General features: G+C 47.0%; 1 protein-coding gene across 2 annotated transcripts in view; it reads right to left on the bottom strand.

The window, feature by feature from the left end:
* The window catches only part of Chst11 (carbohydrate sulfotransferase 11), a 209,454-nt gene that overhangs the window by 86,594 nt on the left and 103,609 nt on the right, over nt 1-19,251 (bottom strand). For both annotated transcript variants that reach the window (XM_027392528.2, XM_027392527.2), the window contains exon 2: nt 16,037-16,122. In XM_027392528.2, coding sequence (XP_027248329.1) covers nt 16,037-16,122 — 86 coding nt within the window. The remainder of the gene's footprint in view (nt 1-16,036; nt 16,123-19,251) is intronic.

The raw sequence follows: 19,251 nt of genomic DNA on the forward strand, positions 1-19,251 counted from the left end.
TCTGAATGCACAGAGGCCAAGTTAATGAGATTTTCACTGTCTTTGGGGCAAGATTTGGAGACGAGAAAGAAGATGGAAAAATAAATGAGATCCCGTAGTGCTCTGCTGGACAGACTCAGGTTCCCATGGCATCCACTGAAGTAGCCCCTGGAAGACGGTTCAAAAACCGTGTTTTCTTTTCAGAATAAGCAACCAACATGAGTGAGTTGCCTATTAGTCTACCAGTGGAGACCCAGAATGACCCTGGGAGCCGAGAACATGGTCAGACCTTTTAGATGTTGTTAGACATTCATCTTTTCTCTGGAACCCTGGGCCCCTCTGGTTCCTCATCTAAGGGAAGGTCATTTTCATGGATTCAGTAGGATTCATACAGCTGCTTAGAGACAAGGCCAGAAATGCAGACTTCAAAAGCTAACTTTGATTTGCCTGGTGCTGGGGCTTAAGCAGCATCCCCCCCTAAAGTCAACGTCAGATCCCTTCCTCAGTTGTTCTCCAAAAAATTCTTTTGTGAAATGGGATATCCCACTGAACCTAGAGCTCATGGATTTGTAAGCCAGTTAGCATAGGGATCTGCCTGACTCTAGCTCTCCTCAGTGCTGGGCTTACAGATGTGTACTGCCATGCCTGTTTTCATGTGCTGGGGACACTCTGGTCCTCCTTACACAGTAAGCACTTTACCAAATGAGCCCTCTCACCAGTCCCAGGCTAGGCCCTGACTGTGGAAGCTCCCCAGCCTGCAGCGTCTTGTCATGGCAGTCAGGACTGAATGACGAACCTGAAAATGTCATGGAAATTTCAGCTCAAATGGATTGAGGTCTGCTGCCAGGTTCCGTCTGCCCAGTTCTCACATGCTCCACTGCTCTGTAACAGAAGGCACAAACACTACCTTCATTTTATATGAATTCCTACCTTAACTCATTCATTTATCCACTCCCTCCTTCATTTATCCATTTGGTAAAGAGGTGACAAGCACCAATCACTTCATTCATTCATTTAACAAATACATCCCAAGTATCACACAGCTTTCTCCAGAATTCCTTTGATCCCAAGAAAGTCAAATGCAACATCCAGGAGGCTCATGTATGATTCAGAGACCACCCACGCTTGACCTCTTAGGGATCTGAGGAGGGTGTCTGGTCCCTGGATCTCAGCCTCCGTGGCTGTGACAGCCACTTAATACCTATTGTTTCAGGCCATCTCTCTCCTTTTCTTCTCCTGCCAATTATGCACTGACCCCTTTTCAAACCTCAAAATTGAGGTTTGAATGTAATTGCTCCAACAATTCCCTAGTAGTTGTGCTAGAGCACAACGCATCTTAATGAGATACGCGGCTGCTCTGTGCAAGGCTTTTCTTTGCCAGCACTCCACGATTCTGCCTGGCAGCTCGTTTCCCACCCATCTTCTGTAGCAGGGCCCCAGCATCCACTGACAGTGAGCACAGTGTTCTGTGCTCTCCAGGGCCCTCATTCATCAGTCCTTTCTGCTTGCTTGCCATTTTCAGAATGGAGACAGACTCGGATAAATGAGGTGCTGCAGATTGAGCCGCAACTCATGGCAGCAGAGGGAAGGTAAGAGAGGCCAATTTCTCCATCCCAGAATGAGATGGACATAACCAAAATTAAACAACCCTTCCTGACTTAATTTTGCAACCACAGGTGGCAGGACTGACCAACCGGGTGTCCAGTACTTTATCCGTATGTACAGCAGGCTCTGTGATGGTGCAACAGCAGGAAAATAGCACAAAACAGATTGGGCACAGCACTCTACAGTTTGCCAACAGCTATCCACGCTTACTACTGCTGGAGAGGACACTGTTAGTTTTAGAATCCCAGAAGCCTTTTGATGGTCTCAGCAAAGCCTTGAATGTGATGAGAGTGGCTCCCAGCTGAAGGACTGATTTCTAACCACACTCATGAATTTACATGCTGTCCACAAAGCCCCACCCCCATTCCCAAGACAACAATGTAGAGACAACAATGGCTACTTTACAACACTTCATAGACTGAGTCCTCAACTGTGACCTGGGCTGTGGTTGTGATGACTACTGCTGTGGCTGCAGGACAGTCACACGTCATACATGTCTGGCATAGCTCAAGGCCTTAGCTGCATTCTCTTCATTCAGTGATCACAAGAAATGTACAAAGTAGCTACTGTTATCCTTACACAGGGAGACGGGGAAACTGAGGCACACCGAGAGGTTAAGGACCTTGCTCAGTGCCATGCAGTTTGTACTAAGAGGGCTATCTGCTCTGAACTGGCATGCTCTCTGTCTTCTCTGGTCCAGACAGTCAGGTTTCTCCTCACTTACTATTTATTAAAAAAACAAGGGTTGGCATGATGGGATAGGGGTAAAGGCGCTTGCTGAGCAAGACTGGCTGCCTCGGTTCGATCCCCCAGGTGGGACAAGAGAACAAGCTTTACAAAGTTACCCTCTGTTTCTCACACGTGTCCTAACACACACACACACACACACACACACACACACACACACACACACACACACACACACACACACAATAATTGGTGTGTGTGTGTGTGTGTGTGTGCGCGCGTGCGCGTGTATTTGTGTGAGTGTATGTACAAAGAGGTCACAGTGAGTCAGATCCCCTGGTACAGGAGTTACAGGTAGTTGTGAGCCATCTGATATGGGTGCTAAGAACTGAACCCAGGTCCTCTGCAAGAACAGTAAGTTCTCTTAGCCACTGAGCTATCTCTCCAGCCCCCAATAATTAAAAATTCTAAAAATCTTGCTTTAGAGAATTATCCAATATGAAATTCCTCAAGCTTACTTCTTGTTGCACCTATAAAATGGAAAGATGATACACTCCCAAATGCTGTAACTAAAATATACCAGGCTGGGTAACTAAGGAAGAAAAGATGTTTCTTAAGCTCACAGTGGTGGGAGGAGAAAGGCCAAACTGCACGGTGCCCATTGTTGCAAACAGCATCCAAAGGAGCATGTGCAGAAGCAAGAGCTACAGGACTGACAGGAGGTGAAAGCATGGGGATTTCTCTAGAATTCTCTCCAGAGAACTGACTTACATCCAAGGAGAGCTCCATTAGTTCCTATCTCCTAGCACAGGACCCCAGTACTCTAATCACATCTATGTAGCCATCTCTTAAAGACCTCACCACCTCCCACCACTGCAGACCACACTTCTAACACGTGACACATGGGGACGCACTATAACCAAACCATCACACACACAGAACTGTAGCTCAGTGGGGCTGGCCTTGACCCCGGGAAACACTATAAAACTGTGATAAATAAGTCTTAACACATTTTACTGGAGATTGCCACAGGGTTTAGTCTCTCTCTCTCTCTCTCTCTCTCTCTCTCTCTCTCTCTCTCTCTCTCTCCCTCTCTCAGTTGTTGTACCAAGCACACTGGTGGCACCTCCCATCTGTAGGACCCATCCACAGAGTAGTGAGTGTACTCAAATTTCAGGCTGTACCCTCCTGGCTGTTCCCTGGAGGGTCTAAGTGGTGGTGAGCTTCGCCATGCCTTTTTACAGGACCTCGAGTGATCCTCACAGTCCTCTCTAATGGAGACAGGAGGATTCCCACCATAGCATCATAGACAGCCTCTGACTTGCTGTTTCCACCCAGGAGTTTTCATCTTTAGGGTGGGCTTTGGGACATAAACTCCACCGCACACCCCAGGGCATTTCTATTCCCATTTTCTAGACTCAGTGTGTGTGGATTCTGCTCATCTGAGATCACAGCCCCCCCCTCCGCTTCCCTTAGATCTTACCTGCAGGGAAGTGCCCCTTAGCTCCAACTACAAAGGCATATGGGCATATTAAGTTTCTATCGCTGCTGCAGCAGATCACCCCAAACTCAGTAAATAAAGATAATATGGTTGATTCTCATAGAGTTCTGGGGAGGGGGGACAAAGTCCTAAAGTTAAGGTATGGGAATAGAGACTCCTCTGTTCTGCACGCAGGGAAAATCTACTCTACTTTTTTCTGCATTTATTTACTTACTTACTTAATGTTGATGCAGGACCTCAGATAGCCCTATGGGTCTCATATTCTGTGAGTAGGTGAGGATGACCTAGAACTCCTGATCATCCTACATCAACCTCCCCAGTGCTGGAACTGTAGGTATGCTCCACCACACCCCATTTCCATAAAGCTAGGGATCAAACTCAGGATTTAACGCACGCTGATAGACATGCACTGTACTAAATTAGCTGTAACCGCAGCCTTGTCTGTCTGTCTGTGATGCCTTTGCCTCCATCATATATCTTCTGATACACAGAGAATCTCCCTAGACAGTCCAGACAACCTGACCTTAAAACTCTTCACTTAAAACTTTCACTGGCTGTGTGGTCTCCTTTTTGTCACATGATTTGGGGGAGCCAAATCTTGGGAAGTCAGCAACTACAGGCCTGGGGTTCTAATGACCGGATTCAAGGTAAAGGCGCCATCACAGAGAGGCACTGCCTGGCTCCCATTCCCTTAAGTGGCTTTAGCAGCCCAGGGTTCTTTAAGGCTGCGTGCCTTTTACTATCCACAAGATCCTTTGTCTGAGCCCTGATGAAAGTGTTTTCACCCAGGACACCCTTGTGGAAAGCTTGAGGTCAGGTGTGAAGAGGCTGTCCAAGGTTTGTGCTGGATCTGGACACCATGTTGAAACCAAATGGGTCCTGACAGAGACTGGGCTTCCTTAGGTGCGGGAGAGACCATGCCTGAACATTAATTGGATGACAAATGGCAGCAATTTGCCAGAACTGCTTTTGGCAAGGTGGCCTTATCTTAACAAGATGCTTATCCTGTCTCCCTCTCTGATTTAGTTCTATCATCATATCCTGGAGAGAGATTTCATTGATAATTCCTCTACTCTTCTAGTACCTGCTCTTTGTGTGTAGTCTCTCTCTCTCTCTCTCTCTCTCTCTCTCTCTCTCTCTCTCTCTCTCTCTCTCTCTCTCTCTCTCTCTGTGTGTGTGTGTGTGTGTGTGTGTGTGTGTGTGTGTGCCCGCACAGTTTATTTATTTTGAGGTAGTATCACATGTAACCCAGGCTGCCTCAAGCAAACTATGTGGCCAAAGGATGACCATGAATGTCTCATTCTTCAGCCACCACTTCCCAAGTGCTGGGACAACAGGTTTGTGCCTCCACACGCTCCATTTTACACAGTGCTGGGGCCTAAACTCAAAGCTTGGTGCATGCTAGGAAGCATGCTAGGCCAGTGCTGTACCAATTAAGCCACAGCCTCTCCCCTTTATTATTAGCACAAAGAAAATCACACTGTATATGCTGCCCCCTCATAACTCAAATCACCATTTTTTGTTTTTTTTGCTCAAGAAAACAAATGACACTTTATGATGGGTAGTAAAATGAATGGATACCCAAGCAAGTAAATAAACAAGGGCTTTCTGTTTCTCTAGCTGGTCCTCATTAAGAAAATGGTGGGCAGTTCGCTGACTGCACGGCGCTTGGAGCACAGCAATGTGCCAGCCCGTTCCTTGATGTGCTGAGGGTATGTGGGAAGGGGGGCCGCTCACTAAGCTTATCTGAGATCTCATTCAGTCTGCTCCTCCATGCCCAGGAATAATTGGATGTCAGCTGCTTGTGAAGTCCCCAGCTCCTTAAAGGAGTCACACTTTTCAGACACCAGCTCATTTATCCTGTCACATGAAGGAAAACTTAGAGATGCAACTAGTTTTCTGAACAGAGAAGTACCATTCAGGGCATCCGAATCCCAAGAGTGGTGAGCAGGAGACTGAGAAAGTGTGTGGAGGGTAACAGGGGTACACTAGTCTGTGTCTTTGAAGTGCGAGCCTCAAGACAGACTTCAAGCCCCCTCATTTTCAAGCCACCATTCCAGTATGCAATGTCCCTACACATCAGGATGTGATCTGCAAGCAAGCCCATCGGCCCTGGGATATAGGTCCTTAGGAATGCCAATCGCAGGACTGCTGAGCTGCCTGCTGGGTGCAAGGCTAGGCTCACACAGTAGTAAGAGACGGCGTTTTCTCCCATTCCCAGCTGTCCCTACGCAGCGGCTGTACAGTGTTCCTTATTGTCAGTCTTTCTGGTTGAAAAAGAGAAACTAAAATGTTCCATTGGCAAAAACCATGGGTCTGTATTTTTCCAATTCTTTGACTTGAGACACAAATAGATTTTCTGTTTGGGTTATATCATTTGTGAACATTTCACCTGTGTGTGTGTGTGTGTGTGTGTGTGTGTGTGTGTGTGTGTGTGTGCATGTGGAGGCCTGTGGTTGTTATCAGGTACCTTCCTCTTGAGTTTTCGACCTAATTTATTTCTATATTTATTTGTTTACATATTTATTTTGAAACAGGATTCTCACTGAGCCTGCAGCCCACCGATCTGTAAGACTATTAGTCAGTGAGTTCCAGGGACCCTCCTATACCTACCTCCCACTGTTGGGATTACAGTGCAGGTCACCACACCAAACACCAGCTTTCTTTTCCTTCTTAAATATGTGTGCTGGGGATTTGAACTCAGTTCCCTCATGCTTGTGAAACAAATACTCACTGACCAAGCCATCTCCCCCAACCCTGTTTGTTTGTTTAATTAATTTATTTTTTATGTGCATTGGTGTTTTGTCTACCTGTGTGACTGTGTGAGGGTGTCTTTGGGACTGGAGTTACAGTCTTGAGATGCCATGTGGGTGCTGGGAATTGAACCCAGGTCTTCTGGAAGAGCAGCCAGTGCTCTTAACCACTAAGCTATCTCTCCAGCCCCACTGTTTGAAATAGGGCCTCATATAGCCTAGGCTGGCCTCAAATTCGATAAGGATATTTGAGTTTCTGATTCCTTTGCTTTCACCTCTCAAGTCTATGCCAGCACACTATCGTTGATGATTTTCAAGGTGAGTTAACCTTGCCCTCCATTCCCCCAGCTGGCATCTGTGCCTGGCTCTGGAGCCAGCATTTTCACCAACAGAAACCCAGTGAGCCCACTACTAATTAGCGCCACTGATCCTCTCTGAATGGGCAGCTTGAGGCTTGCCCTGCCCAGTGCCTGCTTGTGCTTGCTCTCACTGGCTTAGGCCTCCTGTTAATTAGGGGAAAGATCCAGAACCATCCGCACTCCTCTTTGAACACCAGTACTTGGTGGAGCTTCAGCAAGTGGATGAAAAATGGCTGCCAAACCATCTCCTCTGAAATCTGAAGAACCAGTAGAGACCGAAATAGACCCCTGTGGGCAAGGAGCATCAACAGAGAAGAAACTTACACATGGTTACTACATCTGGGCAGGGAATGCTCAAAAAAAGGAACACCTAAAAGCAGCTGCCTAACATCTTTATTCTTTTTTTTTTTTTAAGAAATAAAAATGAAGTTCCAAAACCACAGAAGTGCCAGCTGCCTGAGTCAGACATTGTCTCTAGCCTCAGCAATGCACTCTGGGCTTGGGGATGTTCTGCCTGGCTCACCAAGTGTCTGTGAGTGTCTGTGGGGGACTGGTAGGGGACTGCAGTCACAGGCACAGGAGGCCCTGCTCCCATTTCCTCCAATCCACCCAATAGGACCAGGGGTATTCTGAGGACCCTATGGGAAGATTTAAGAATAGAAATATTAAGGTTAAAAAAAAAAACCCACTGGCTGCTATATGTCACACTATTGTTAGGGTACTTCATATAAATCAGTTCATTTCATTTTGTAACAACTTGAAGACCTAGAAACTCTAAGTATCCCCCACTTTTCAGATTAAGAAACTGGGGCACAGGGAGATTAGGAGTATACCCCAAATTCTCTTACCAGCAAATATGGATTTGACCCTGAGAATCCTGCCTCTAAGAACCCCACGTCTTAACTGCTATGTGACACTGTTGTTAGCTGAGGCTAAGTAAAGGTTAGGTAAGCCACTCCCCATTTCCAAATGAGGGAACTGAAGCCACCAAGATACTGAATCTCTTCCCTAAGGTGGCCCTGCCAGTTAGTGGAAGAAGTAGAATCCGAACTCATGATTTAGGGTTCCAAATTCATTTAAACTGTGCTGTTAGAGGGCTGTTGCATCGTAGGGTGAGGTGGGTGGTAGGATGGGCAGAAGGAGGGCTGACACACTCCGGGTACCAGCCCTTCTCTAACACCTGTACTTAAGTTCTTGGGAAGCCTGCCTGAAGGATGCAGAGACACCAGCCTGAAGCAGAGAGGGACTCTCCTTTCCTGAACCCCAGTGTGCTGGCTCCTGTTATGTCAATTTGCACAAGCTAGAGTCATCAGAGAGGAGGGAGTCACAACTGAGAAAATGCATATCTAAGATCCAGCTGTAGTCAAGTGTGTAGGGCATTCTCTTAATTAGTGACTGATGGGGGAGGGCCCAGCCCATGGTGGGGGATGCCATCCTGGGCTGGTGGTCCTGAGTTCTATAAGAAAGCAGGCTGAGCAAGCCATGAGGAACAAGTCAGGAAGCAGCACCCTCCATGGCCTCTGCATCAGCTCCTGTCTCCAGGTTCCTGCCTTGTTTGAGTTCTTATTTTGACTTCCTTTGATGATGAACTATGGTGCAGAAGCTGAAGTTGAATGAACCTTTCCTTTCCTGGGGTAGTTTGAATGTAATTGGCCCCATAATCTCATAGGGAGTGGCACTATTAGGTATGGCTTTGTTGGAGTGGATATGGCTTTGTTGGAGGAAGTGTGTCACTGTGGGGTGGGCTTTGAGGTTTCCTATGATAAGCATACTACCCAGTGTCTCAGTCGACTTCCTGTTGCTTGCAAGCCAAGATGTAGTCTGCCTGCACTCTTCCATGCTCCCCACCGTGATGATAATGGACTGAAGCTATGAAAAAAGCCACCCCAATTAAGTGTTTTCTTTATATGGTCATGGTGTCTCTTCACAGCAATAGAAACCCAAACTAAGACACTCCCCAAGTTTCACTAGTTAATGATGTCTCATCACAGCAATAGTAATGCTAACTCACTCAGGAACCCGTCCATTGTGATGCCTGGATGTTTCTGGCTCTGGGGAGTGAAGCTGGCCCTGTGTTGAGCTCACAGGGTCCAGGAGAAAGAGTCTGTGTTCACAGCCTCAGCACCTCATGTTAGGTTTTGAATGTGAAATGCCCCCAACAGACTCCTGTGTTTCAGGACTTGATTCCCAGCTGGTGGCATCATTTGGGGGAAGGGTTCTGTGGAAGCTTTAGGAGGTTGGGCCTAGCTGGAGGAAGTGAGTGGTTTGCAAGAAGGCAGGTCTTGAGGGGTACGTTCTGTCTGACACTCAAATGTAATAAGCCAGTGGCCACTCCAGCTGCCATGCCTTCCCTGCTATGATAAGCCGTGTCCTAACTCATTAGTTAGAATAAATGAGAAAGGTAACTAATACAACACACACCTGGCCAGTCCCTGCCTGTGGCTGGCTAGGAAACCAGCTAGGTACCCCAGACTCACAAGACATAGTCCCTACTCTTAAAAGGCTCCTTCACCTAAAGAAGCCAGCACAAATGAACCAGGGACACACCTGTGGGTAAGCAGTGATAGTGACAGTCATTTCAATGGCCACACCATCCAATATGATAGCCAGAGGCTGAATAAAGCCAGACATCCTTTTGGGGTCAAACATAATTCCGTACTCCAGACAGTGTATGAAAATGAGAACACAGGCAACCTTAGTGATTTTTTTTAAATCAATGACATGTAGAAATGACATATTTTGAATGCATTGTGTTGGATAAAATACCTTAAATTCATTTCACCTGTTCACTTTTTAGTTGTCACTGGCTACCAGAAAATTCCCAGAGGAAGGAAAGCAGGGAGTTTTTCCCAGAGGAGGTCTCTTCTGGGTCAACAACAGCAGCAATAAAACAATTAGCAGTAACAACATAGCCTGACTTGCCTGTCAAACTCTTAGACTGCTAAATATTTTCAAACGTAATTCTGAAAACGTTAAAACCCTTGCATTTTGTATTCCTGTTTTACAGGCAAGGTCTCTAGTCTTGAAAATGTTTAGCCATTTGCCTGAGATCTATAGTGACCAGCATGTGTACTGGGAGGACAAGATCCCGCCACTCCTCCCCCAGAGCAGCATCCACAGAGTCTGACAGCAAGCCAGGTTCTGGCACACTCTCACCCTCGGATGAGGTCAAATTCCAACTGGCAAAAAAGCTGCTCCAATTGTGCAGTTTACAGAAAAATCAAATTATAAAAAGGCCTCTCCTAATTGAGGGTAATTCAGGAAATAACTTTTAGTAAAGGGCGACTTGTTCAGCTGTGTTACCTTTCAGCAATTGCTGAGGTCATCTTGTCACCCACTGAAACACATCAGGTTCTGTTTGCACAGATTGCTCTAGAGAAACCCCATTAGTTCCAAGCACTTCCCTCCACATTTCCCTGTATCAAGGAAGAGGGGTATTCCTGAATCTTCCATGTCTGAAACAGAACAACTGCCTACAAAGGCAGCCAGAGTTAACCATGAGCTCAAAGGCACATGGCCACCCCAAAGAGTGGCTTGGCCCATGCCCAGGGCACTCACAGAGTTATGAAGGGGCTTAGAGTGGACACAACTACAGAAGCCACTGTGTCTGCTCACTGTCTAGGATCTGCATGCAGTGGACATGTTTGTACACATGCTGCACATGTAGATAGCGACATCAATGTCCAGCTCACATAGAGCCTGAGATCTGACATAAATCAAAATGGACCTTGTCATCAGTGAGCAGAGAGATGGCCACCTCTTAGCTTGACTTCTAACTTTGTCCTGACAAATGACTACCACTAATCAATGAAGTTTGACCTTGAAAGTGCCCTCCGAGCCAGCAAGCCACAGCAATCCCCCTGCCTGTGCACCCTGAGTTCTGGGATTACAGGTGTGCACTACGATGCCCTACCTCCTATGTGAGTGCTGGGGTTAGAACAGATCCTCCAGTGTGTGAAGCAAGCCCTTGACTGAATGAGCCATTTCTCCACTCAGCCTCGGGTATGTGTTGTCTTCAACTCTCAGGTACCTTCCTCCAATTCTCTTCCGGTGAAATGGCTCTGGGTCACAAGCCTGAGTCATGTTCCATCACTTCCTTCAAGTATCTAGTCCTTTGCTATGACATCTCACTCCAGGTCTCTCTTTGTCTTAGCTTGACTGGAAATATGACCAGGGTAGCTTTCTGCTTGAGTGTAATGGAGCTGCTAACCATGGCCAAAAAAGGCAGTCCACTGTCCCTGGCTTTGCCATGATCCTCGCTGGCCTAATGTCACTTGCCATGAATAATGTAGCACTTGAGAGTGCTATAGGCAGGAGCAGGTTAATGTAATATTTCGTTTTTGCCAGCCAGCTGCCATTCTGCTGGGCCAACTATCGGTAATAGCTCTGCACAAGGAACCAGACTACAACTAAATCAATCCCTCTTTGGCTGGTAGACAGCTGTTGGGTCAAAGCAAGATAATGAGACAGGCCGGTCATTTACCAGGTGGTTGGTAATGAAGGGATTACTGCAACGAAGCGAGGGCTGAACAACAGCTGCCCTTTCTGGCCTCCCTTGGCAGGTACCACCCCCAACATTCTTCCCAAACAGCAACTGCCAAAGCAGACAGCCCTTCCTCCTTCTCGATTATTTGGAAGGTGCAAATGATCCCCAGAAACTTCATCTGATGGCTGGCCTGAAACTTTATGTTCTTCCCTTCTTCTCATTGTAGAGGCTCAGGTATCCCTTTCAGAGAGATCATGTCCCAATCTATTATCTGGGACACCATTTCTGGGGCACCTACCCAGAGCAAGGACCCTGCTATCCTCAGGAAAAAGTTGCCTTCACATGGAAAGAGACTTCAGGTCTGAGTGAATCACTAAACAAGAACACTCAATGGCCTGGGTTAGACTCAAAGAAAGTCCTCTGCAACGGAAGCCCTGAGGGGGTAGGAAAGCTCAGAGAGGGGTTGGGCTGTGGCTCAGTGGTGGAGAAAATGGCTATTCAGTAAGTGCAGAATCTTGGGTTCCATCCCGACATGACAACAGCAAGATCATGATGCATTAAAAAAAAAAAAAAAAAAAAAGATCATGACACATGTTTGGAAAGTGTCTAGAATAATCACAGATGTATATTACACGTTCAGTGAACACTGACTCTCCTTCTTTCTCCTTTCCCCTTCCTCCCCTCCCTCTCTTCACTCCATCCTTCATCCTGTTTTACCCTTGAGAAAAAGGAAGTTCACTTCAGCACACACAGACTGTCCTGTGGCAGAAGGAATGGGACCTCAGTTTCAGCCACATTCAGCAATACATGACCCCCCTCCCTTTTCCCTACAACAGGTCACCTAGAACACTACTGAATCCCAAACACCAGGACCCGGGAACCCTAGGAAGCCTGACACTCGTAGGATCTGCTGTGCCCTGTGCAGATTCAGCTGTGATGCTTCCAAGTTCATGGTCAGAACTCAGCCATGCATCCTGCCCCCCGAAACACTCTAATGACAGGGCAGGCATACACACTAAAGAAAGTGGCAGCAGGGCAGGGCTGAACCACAAGAATGACACTGCAAAGACTTCAGGGAATCCATGAGAGGTCAGGAGGTGGGGAGGCAGGAGGACAAGCTGTCTCGCCCTCCCTCGCTGGCATTCAGGGACAATTACACCCTCTTACCCAGCTGAGAGCAGTTCTCTGCCCTGTGGGTCTGCACTGAGCTGGGGCGGCCTACAGATGACTCGGCCCAGGAGCATGTGGTTGGCAACTCCTGAACTGTTGGTGACTCGATGCCAGCTGATTCAATCAGCAATTATGTTTTATTTTGGGGCCAGGGAGACAGCAGCAAACCAGGAAAATTATAAGACACTACAGTGCTATTTTGCTAAGAATATCAACTGCAAAGTTTTTTTTTTTCTTTACCAATTGTCCTTTGGACGGTTTGGGGTTTTCAGTGTGCTAAAATAAAAAGGCCCTGGACACAGAAGTCAGATTAGAGCCAAATGTGCCATGGCTGATTTGGGTCTTTACCCAGTGAAAACCTCATTGGTTGTACAGCTGGAGGAGAGTGGTTCCTGCTGAGGGAACTTTGATGGTGACAGTCACTAGTAACTATGAGTCTTGTCTACCCAGATTGGTAGAGTTCCTTCTGTGGTAGACTCCTCCGTGCTTTCTACTAGTTATCTGGGTTTGAATAAATCATATGCAATTATTAGCTTCAGTTCTCTATCCATAAAAGGGGAGGTACCATCTAGCTCAGAGCTAACATGCAAATCCAGTGAGAAGAATTCAAGATTCAGAAAGCATCTGGCCTAAGCTATATTTCAAAGGTAACTAAGAAGTTGCCTTGTTGCCGAAGGTAAGTTTCTCATCATATACAAAAAAAAGTTGTCTCTGTTTTTACCATCCTGTATTACGCCCAAATAGACAATCAGCAAAAAAGATGCAAATGTTATTTCCAAGAGCAGTTAAGGTTAGAGCAATCAAAGAGTTTGTCACTTGCCTTGGTGACTACACCATTCCAGGCTCAGCCACTTAGCTGGGAGGAAAATGTGAGAAAGTGCAAGAGAGCTCAATTCAGTGTTCAGCATGGAGATGACTCAGGATACTCATCAGAGACCTTGGCTCCTCCTTTTAATTCCACAGCCCACCACAAACCAGGGTTGCTTCTCCAAAAACAAAGCCCTACGTAAGGACTTTGCCCAGGAATGGGGCATAATTACCACTTGTAAAGGAAGTTAGACCCAGAAACAAAAAATCCCTGAACTACATCCCCAGGAAATGGGATAATTTTCCTGAAACAATGTTTGCCTGCATGGGCTGGAAAGGCTAGACAATGTGCCCAGGACATCCGTGAAGGACAGTGACTCACCTCCCAATGCCCTCCCCTGTGACAGCTGGGGCCATATCCCAGCCATCCAAGGTTTAGGCCAGGGTTAAATGTACCCCTCACTAAAACAACATTCAACACCACTACCTCTAGAAGAGATGGTCACCTCTTCTCTGACTGGTCTGCCAAGACACTGTACAGGGTCATGCACACCAAGTCATGCACACTTGTCCTGGACAGCACAAGTAACCAACATAGACAACTCTATGTCCAGTGCCTCCCTCACATGCCAGAGGGTCAAGGAGTGAAGAAAGCAAGAAGGTGGGCAGCAGGAAGTTACGACGCCACCTTCTGAAATCAGGACTTGGTATTAGTCTTGGCAGATTATAAAAGATGGACAGCAGTCTCAGAGTGGTTATGTAGCCTGTCCAAAGTCACACAGCTCGGAAAGGATGATACCAAGTCTAACTCCGAAGTCAAGGAAAGTGACAAATCCCACACAGAGCTGCCCTCCCAGCACCCCAGAGAGGCGTTTAAGATGGAAAACTGACGAATGGCAAGGACTCATCACACTTCCTAGCTTGCATAGCCACTTTCAAAAGCCACAAAATTTGGGGACCTCTGACATCAACCGGTCTAGTGTTAGGCACTGGAGATAACTGGTAGGCATGACTCAGTCCATGGGCTTTCTACCCAGAAGGTCAGCTATAGTGGAAATGATTCTGCCCACGTGTCCTGTGCTGCTGCTCAGCAACATGAGAGAGAGAGAGAGAGAGAGAGAGAGAGAGAGAGAGAGAGAGAGAGAGAGAGAGAGAAGACCGTATGTGACAGGGTAGCCTGGGTGGATTTCAATACAGCATACCAGAAATCCTATGTGTGACCAAAGTCTGATTTGATCTCATCATGAAGATGGCAGTGTAGACCACCTAGGAAACTTACTGGCAATGGCCAGGTCACCAGGACACCAAAGGAAACCCAAGTATCAAATCCCTGTTGAGTCTTGGCAAAAGGCAGCAGGTAAAGCCCAGGAGTCACTGAGTTTGCAATCACCTGTTTGCTCTGTCAAGTCACACCTAGAGCCCCAAGACAGAGAAATAAGAGGGCATCACTGGATACCATGAGGCCACCAAGACTATCCAAATTCTAGTCCCCAGCAGCCCCTAGAACAGAGGACAGGTAATAGGCTTGAGACAGAGTGAAACAAAGATGTTCTCAGGGTCATGCCTTTGCCATGACTCTAGGAATTTGTCATCTTCTCTCACCAGGCACCATGGACTAACACAAAATTCAGACTTCAGCACTGAAGAAATTCCTGAGTGTGTAACCAGGCCATCATTCTCCTACACACTCATTTCTCAGCAGTTTCTTCAAGTCAGTTGGCATTGGCTTAGTTGCTCAATCACCAGCTCTCAGCACCAGAAACAGTCAACTAACTGACATTCCCGCAGGAGGACCAGCCCCAGAGTCTCCATATCCAGACTTAAGTGACTTGCAGCTGTTGCTATGGTGACCAGGCCTCCCAACTGCACCTCGCTTCCCACGAAACACCAAGTTCCCCCAAGTCCAGCTTTCTATTGTCTCCAACACTATGCTTGCCGCCTTGTTAAACTAATAAGCCAGAAAGACAGAGATGGTCTTATTACATCACACCCCCAACCAGGGTATCTTCTGTAGAGAGTACAGCACATAGGCCGTCACTGGGTCTTAGTAATCCCATGTGGTGTGTGGGTGGTAAGTTTATCCATGATCATGCCCTTCTGGGGGTGCTAGCAGATGGCTTCACAAGCTTTGTGGCTCTTGAAGTTCAGAGTCCCATCACTAGGAACTGGGGCTATGTGATCTCAGAAGCCCAAGCCCCAGGAAGGTCAAAAGTGCAGTCCTGCACAAATCCTCCACACTTCTCAAAATTGATTCTCCCAGAGCTTCTAACACATTCCTCATCAAAATGCCCAAGATGAGAAATGGTTCAGATTTGTGTTCCCCACCCCCCTCCACCAGACTTTTGAAATATTCATACATACATAGTGAGATACCTTAGGGTAGAATCCAAGTCTAAACAAGAGATTCACTTATATTTCATATGTATCTTACATACAGAGCCTGGAGATAACGTTATACAGTATGTTGGTTTATCTTCATTTTGACTGTGATCCCTTGCATAAGGTCAGACATGGAATTTTCTGCTTATGCTGTCATGTTGCTACTCAAAAAGTTTTGGGTTTGGGAGTAATTTGGACTTCAGATTAAGTATGCTGAACACGAAGGCAATTACTGGAGGTAACATGTAAGGACTTGGGGGCATTTCAAATCCCCAGAACACACTGAGAGCAGAGAGGTCCGGGGTCCTACCTGGATGGGGTTGTAGAGTTCCTGTAGGGGACTTCGAGATCCCTTCCGGCAGCAGATGTCCATACCGAAGGGATTCCTCCGCATGACTGAGGAGAGAAAGTGAAGCTCATCAGAAAACAGCTACCAAGGTTTGCTGTCTGACAGAGGGAAAGACATCTGGGAGGGAGGAGGAGGAGGCAGAGTGCAAAGGAGGAAAGCCAAGCTTCTGCCAAAGAGAGCCCACTGCTGTCCCCCGCTGCAACAGCTTCAGGTGTCCACACCCACAGCAGAGCACACTGAATCACTTTCCACAACACACAAGAAATAAGACAGGCATCTAAAGCTCACGGAGATGCAACCTGTCACAGAAGGCACCCTCAGAGTGCCCAAGGAAACACGTGTGTCTGTCCTGGGTTTGGTGACATAGCCTCACATCACCCAGCAGCAGAGCTGTGATCTGAGAACTACATCATTAGGTGACACAGTCACACACACTGAGAATGTGTGAGACAGTTGTTCCCAGAAGCCCTGTGGTGAGGCTGCTGAGGCAGGACATGGAAGACTTTCACAGTAAACATCTGTCCTAGTTTGCTTTCTGTTGCTGTGATAAACTGCAGAATTAAAACCTCCTAGATAGGAAAGGGTTGGTTCCACCTCACAGACCTCAGTTCATCATGGAGGGAAAGACAGAGCGGGCACTCGAGACAGGAACCTGGAGGCGGGACTGACACAGAACCATGAAGGGATGTTACAGATTGTTTTTGTTCTTCATGGTTCACTCCAGGACCAGCTGCCCAGGGGTGGCACCATCTATGGTAAGCTTGGCCCTTCATCATCAGTTAGCAATCAAGAAAAATGTCCCTCACACATTTCCAGGCTAATCTGAAGGAGGCAACTCCTCAACTGAGGTTCCCTCCTTCTGGGTAGGTCAGGCTGGCAACTAGGATTAATCACTGCAGCATCCTCTTGAGAAGAAATGCATTTGAAAGTAATGACAACAACTGGAGAACCAGTAGCACAGCTGCTCACATTGTCTGCTGTCGCGTCCTGTACCTGATGGGACATGCTGTGCTTTTATAGAAGTGTGGTGCAGTGTGTGTGCTTATGCCAGTGCCACCAAAGACCCGAGAGTAGCTTGCTGTAGCAGCTCTGTGACATCTCTATGGCGATGGTGTCACTTTGACAGAACTCTCATCTCCATTGTAATCCCACACAGTTGGATGCTGACTGTATGCCTAGCATAAAGCATGCAGACAACACCTCAGACAATGCCTTTCTCCACACCCGAGACCTGGGCTCCTGAGAATGGGGTGGGTGAACCATTTCCCAGGGGTTCCCTCCACAGTGAGTCAGAAGCCCTGGTTTTCTCAAGTCTTCTACAATTTGCATTTTCATTAAAATACCAACTTGAGACAGACAGGACAAAGGTCTGTGGCTCTAGAAAGAGCCGGCACTTACAATTGATAGGAGAATTAGAATTCTTCACCCTTCAGCAGTGAGGGGGCCAAGAATCCCTGTCAATAGAAATGAGCCCTTTCTTTCTTCATTTTCCCCTAAATCCATGCACCTTCAACACCAACACCTAACTACAGACGGAAGGGAGGGAAAGGAGAGAGGAGAAGAAAGAAGGGAGGCAGGGAGGGAGGGAGAAGAGGGAAGGAAGGAAAAAAGGAGGGGCAGGAGAGGCAGGTGGAGGAAGCATCAGATGAACATGGGCTTTGTTCAAACATCTAACAGAGTATTACTGTGAAGAAGATTAATGAAACAAGACTAGTACAGCCTCTTAGAAGTCTAGAGAACACCCTGGTGTGTGATAGTGGCCAATGCACAGTCCCTCATCCCCTAAAATGAACCAAGTGCTTAGTCCCTCATCCCCTGGAACAGACAGCCTGGGTTTCAATGATGGCTCTAACCATACACCAGTTGTGAGACCTTAGGCAAACTACCTATCCCCTCTGTCTTTTTCCTCATTCGTGTAAGGGCTTGAAAGAGAACCTCTTTGGGTTGGTTTCAAAGGTTGAGTTTTGATGCAGACTGTTTAAAATGTTCTTGGCAAATAGGCAAGTTAGAAGTTCCTGAAGCTATTCTAGATAATATACTAGATTAAGATCAATGTTGCTTGGCTCCAGTAGAAAGATGGGAATACCTCTCTTCCTGAACTGGCACATAGGCAGAGAAGGAGTTGACCACACTTCAATAAGAGGGCCAGATGAAAGGAGCTGCTGTTCAGGTGTTAACCTGAGGTGGTTGGGAAATAAGGAATCTGGAGCTTGGGAGATGGTTCATTTGGCAAAGTCATGGCCATGGAAGCATGCAGGCCTGAGTTTCGATCCCCTGGAGCCCACATTAAAAAACAAGTACAATTGCATATGTCCAAAAGTGGATAGCCCAAGCCCTGGAGAAACAGAATCTCCAGAACCCTGGAACTCATTGGTCAACTAGCCTAACTGAAGTGCTGAGCTTCAGGTTCAATGAGAGACCCTGTCTCAGAAAATAAGGTGTTACATGATAGAGGAAGATGCTTGGCAACCATCTCTGGCCTCTGCAATTGAGTGTGCGCGCGCGCTCAATGGTGAACCAAGTCTCTCTCTTAACTCCTCCCATTGAGCCTGGGGAGACCCTGAGGGGAAAGCACCCACTCCTGGGCGGAAAGGCTCTGTGTCCTGTCTCCTTTTTCTTGCCTTCCTGGGGGGGGGGGGAGGCTGGCAAGATTTTTTTGGAAAGGATAAGTGGCACTTAGCTATGTGTCATTGTAGGGTCAAAGAACAATAGAAGAAGAGGAAGGGTGACACAGCAGCAAGCTAGCAAGCTTCATTTATGAACAGGAATCTGACAGTTGCTGAATCTTCCTGATAGGAAATAGGACTCCTCTGTTGTTTTGGTTTAATGGCTTAACAAAATTAGGTAGCAGGCAGGGTTTTCTCTGAGGCTGGAGTTTGGCGATCCCTGCCCTGGAGCCTGGGGCTCCAATACAAGCTTTGCACATACCCACAGGTCCAGCGCCTTCCCATGGGAGGAGCGATCTTTGAGCAAAAGTCAACACATAAAAGCCATTAGAATTTGATTAGGCTGTCCAGAAAAAAACACTGGTTCTTTGTTCCTTCATGGCTGCCCTAGGAAAGTGAGGGGGAAATTCTACTTTGTGTTTTTCTTTAATTTATGACTTCATTTTTTCATTTCCACCAAAAAGGAGGTAAACTGTTGAGGGCACACAGGTCCTCCATCTGTACAATGGC

The sequence above is a fragment of the Cricetulus griseus genome (genome assembly GCF_003668045.3).
Source record: "Cricetulus griseus strain 17A/GY chromosome 1 unlocalized genomic scaffold, alternate assembly CriGri-PICRH-1.0 chr1_0, whole genome shotgun sequence".
NCBI lineage: Eukaryota > Metazoa > Chordata > Mammalia > Rodentia > Cricetidae > Cricetulus > Cricetulus griseus.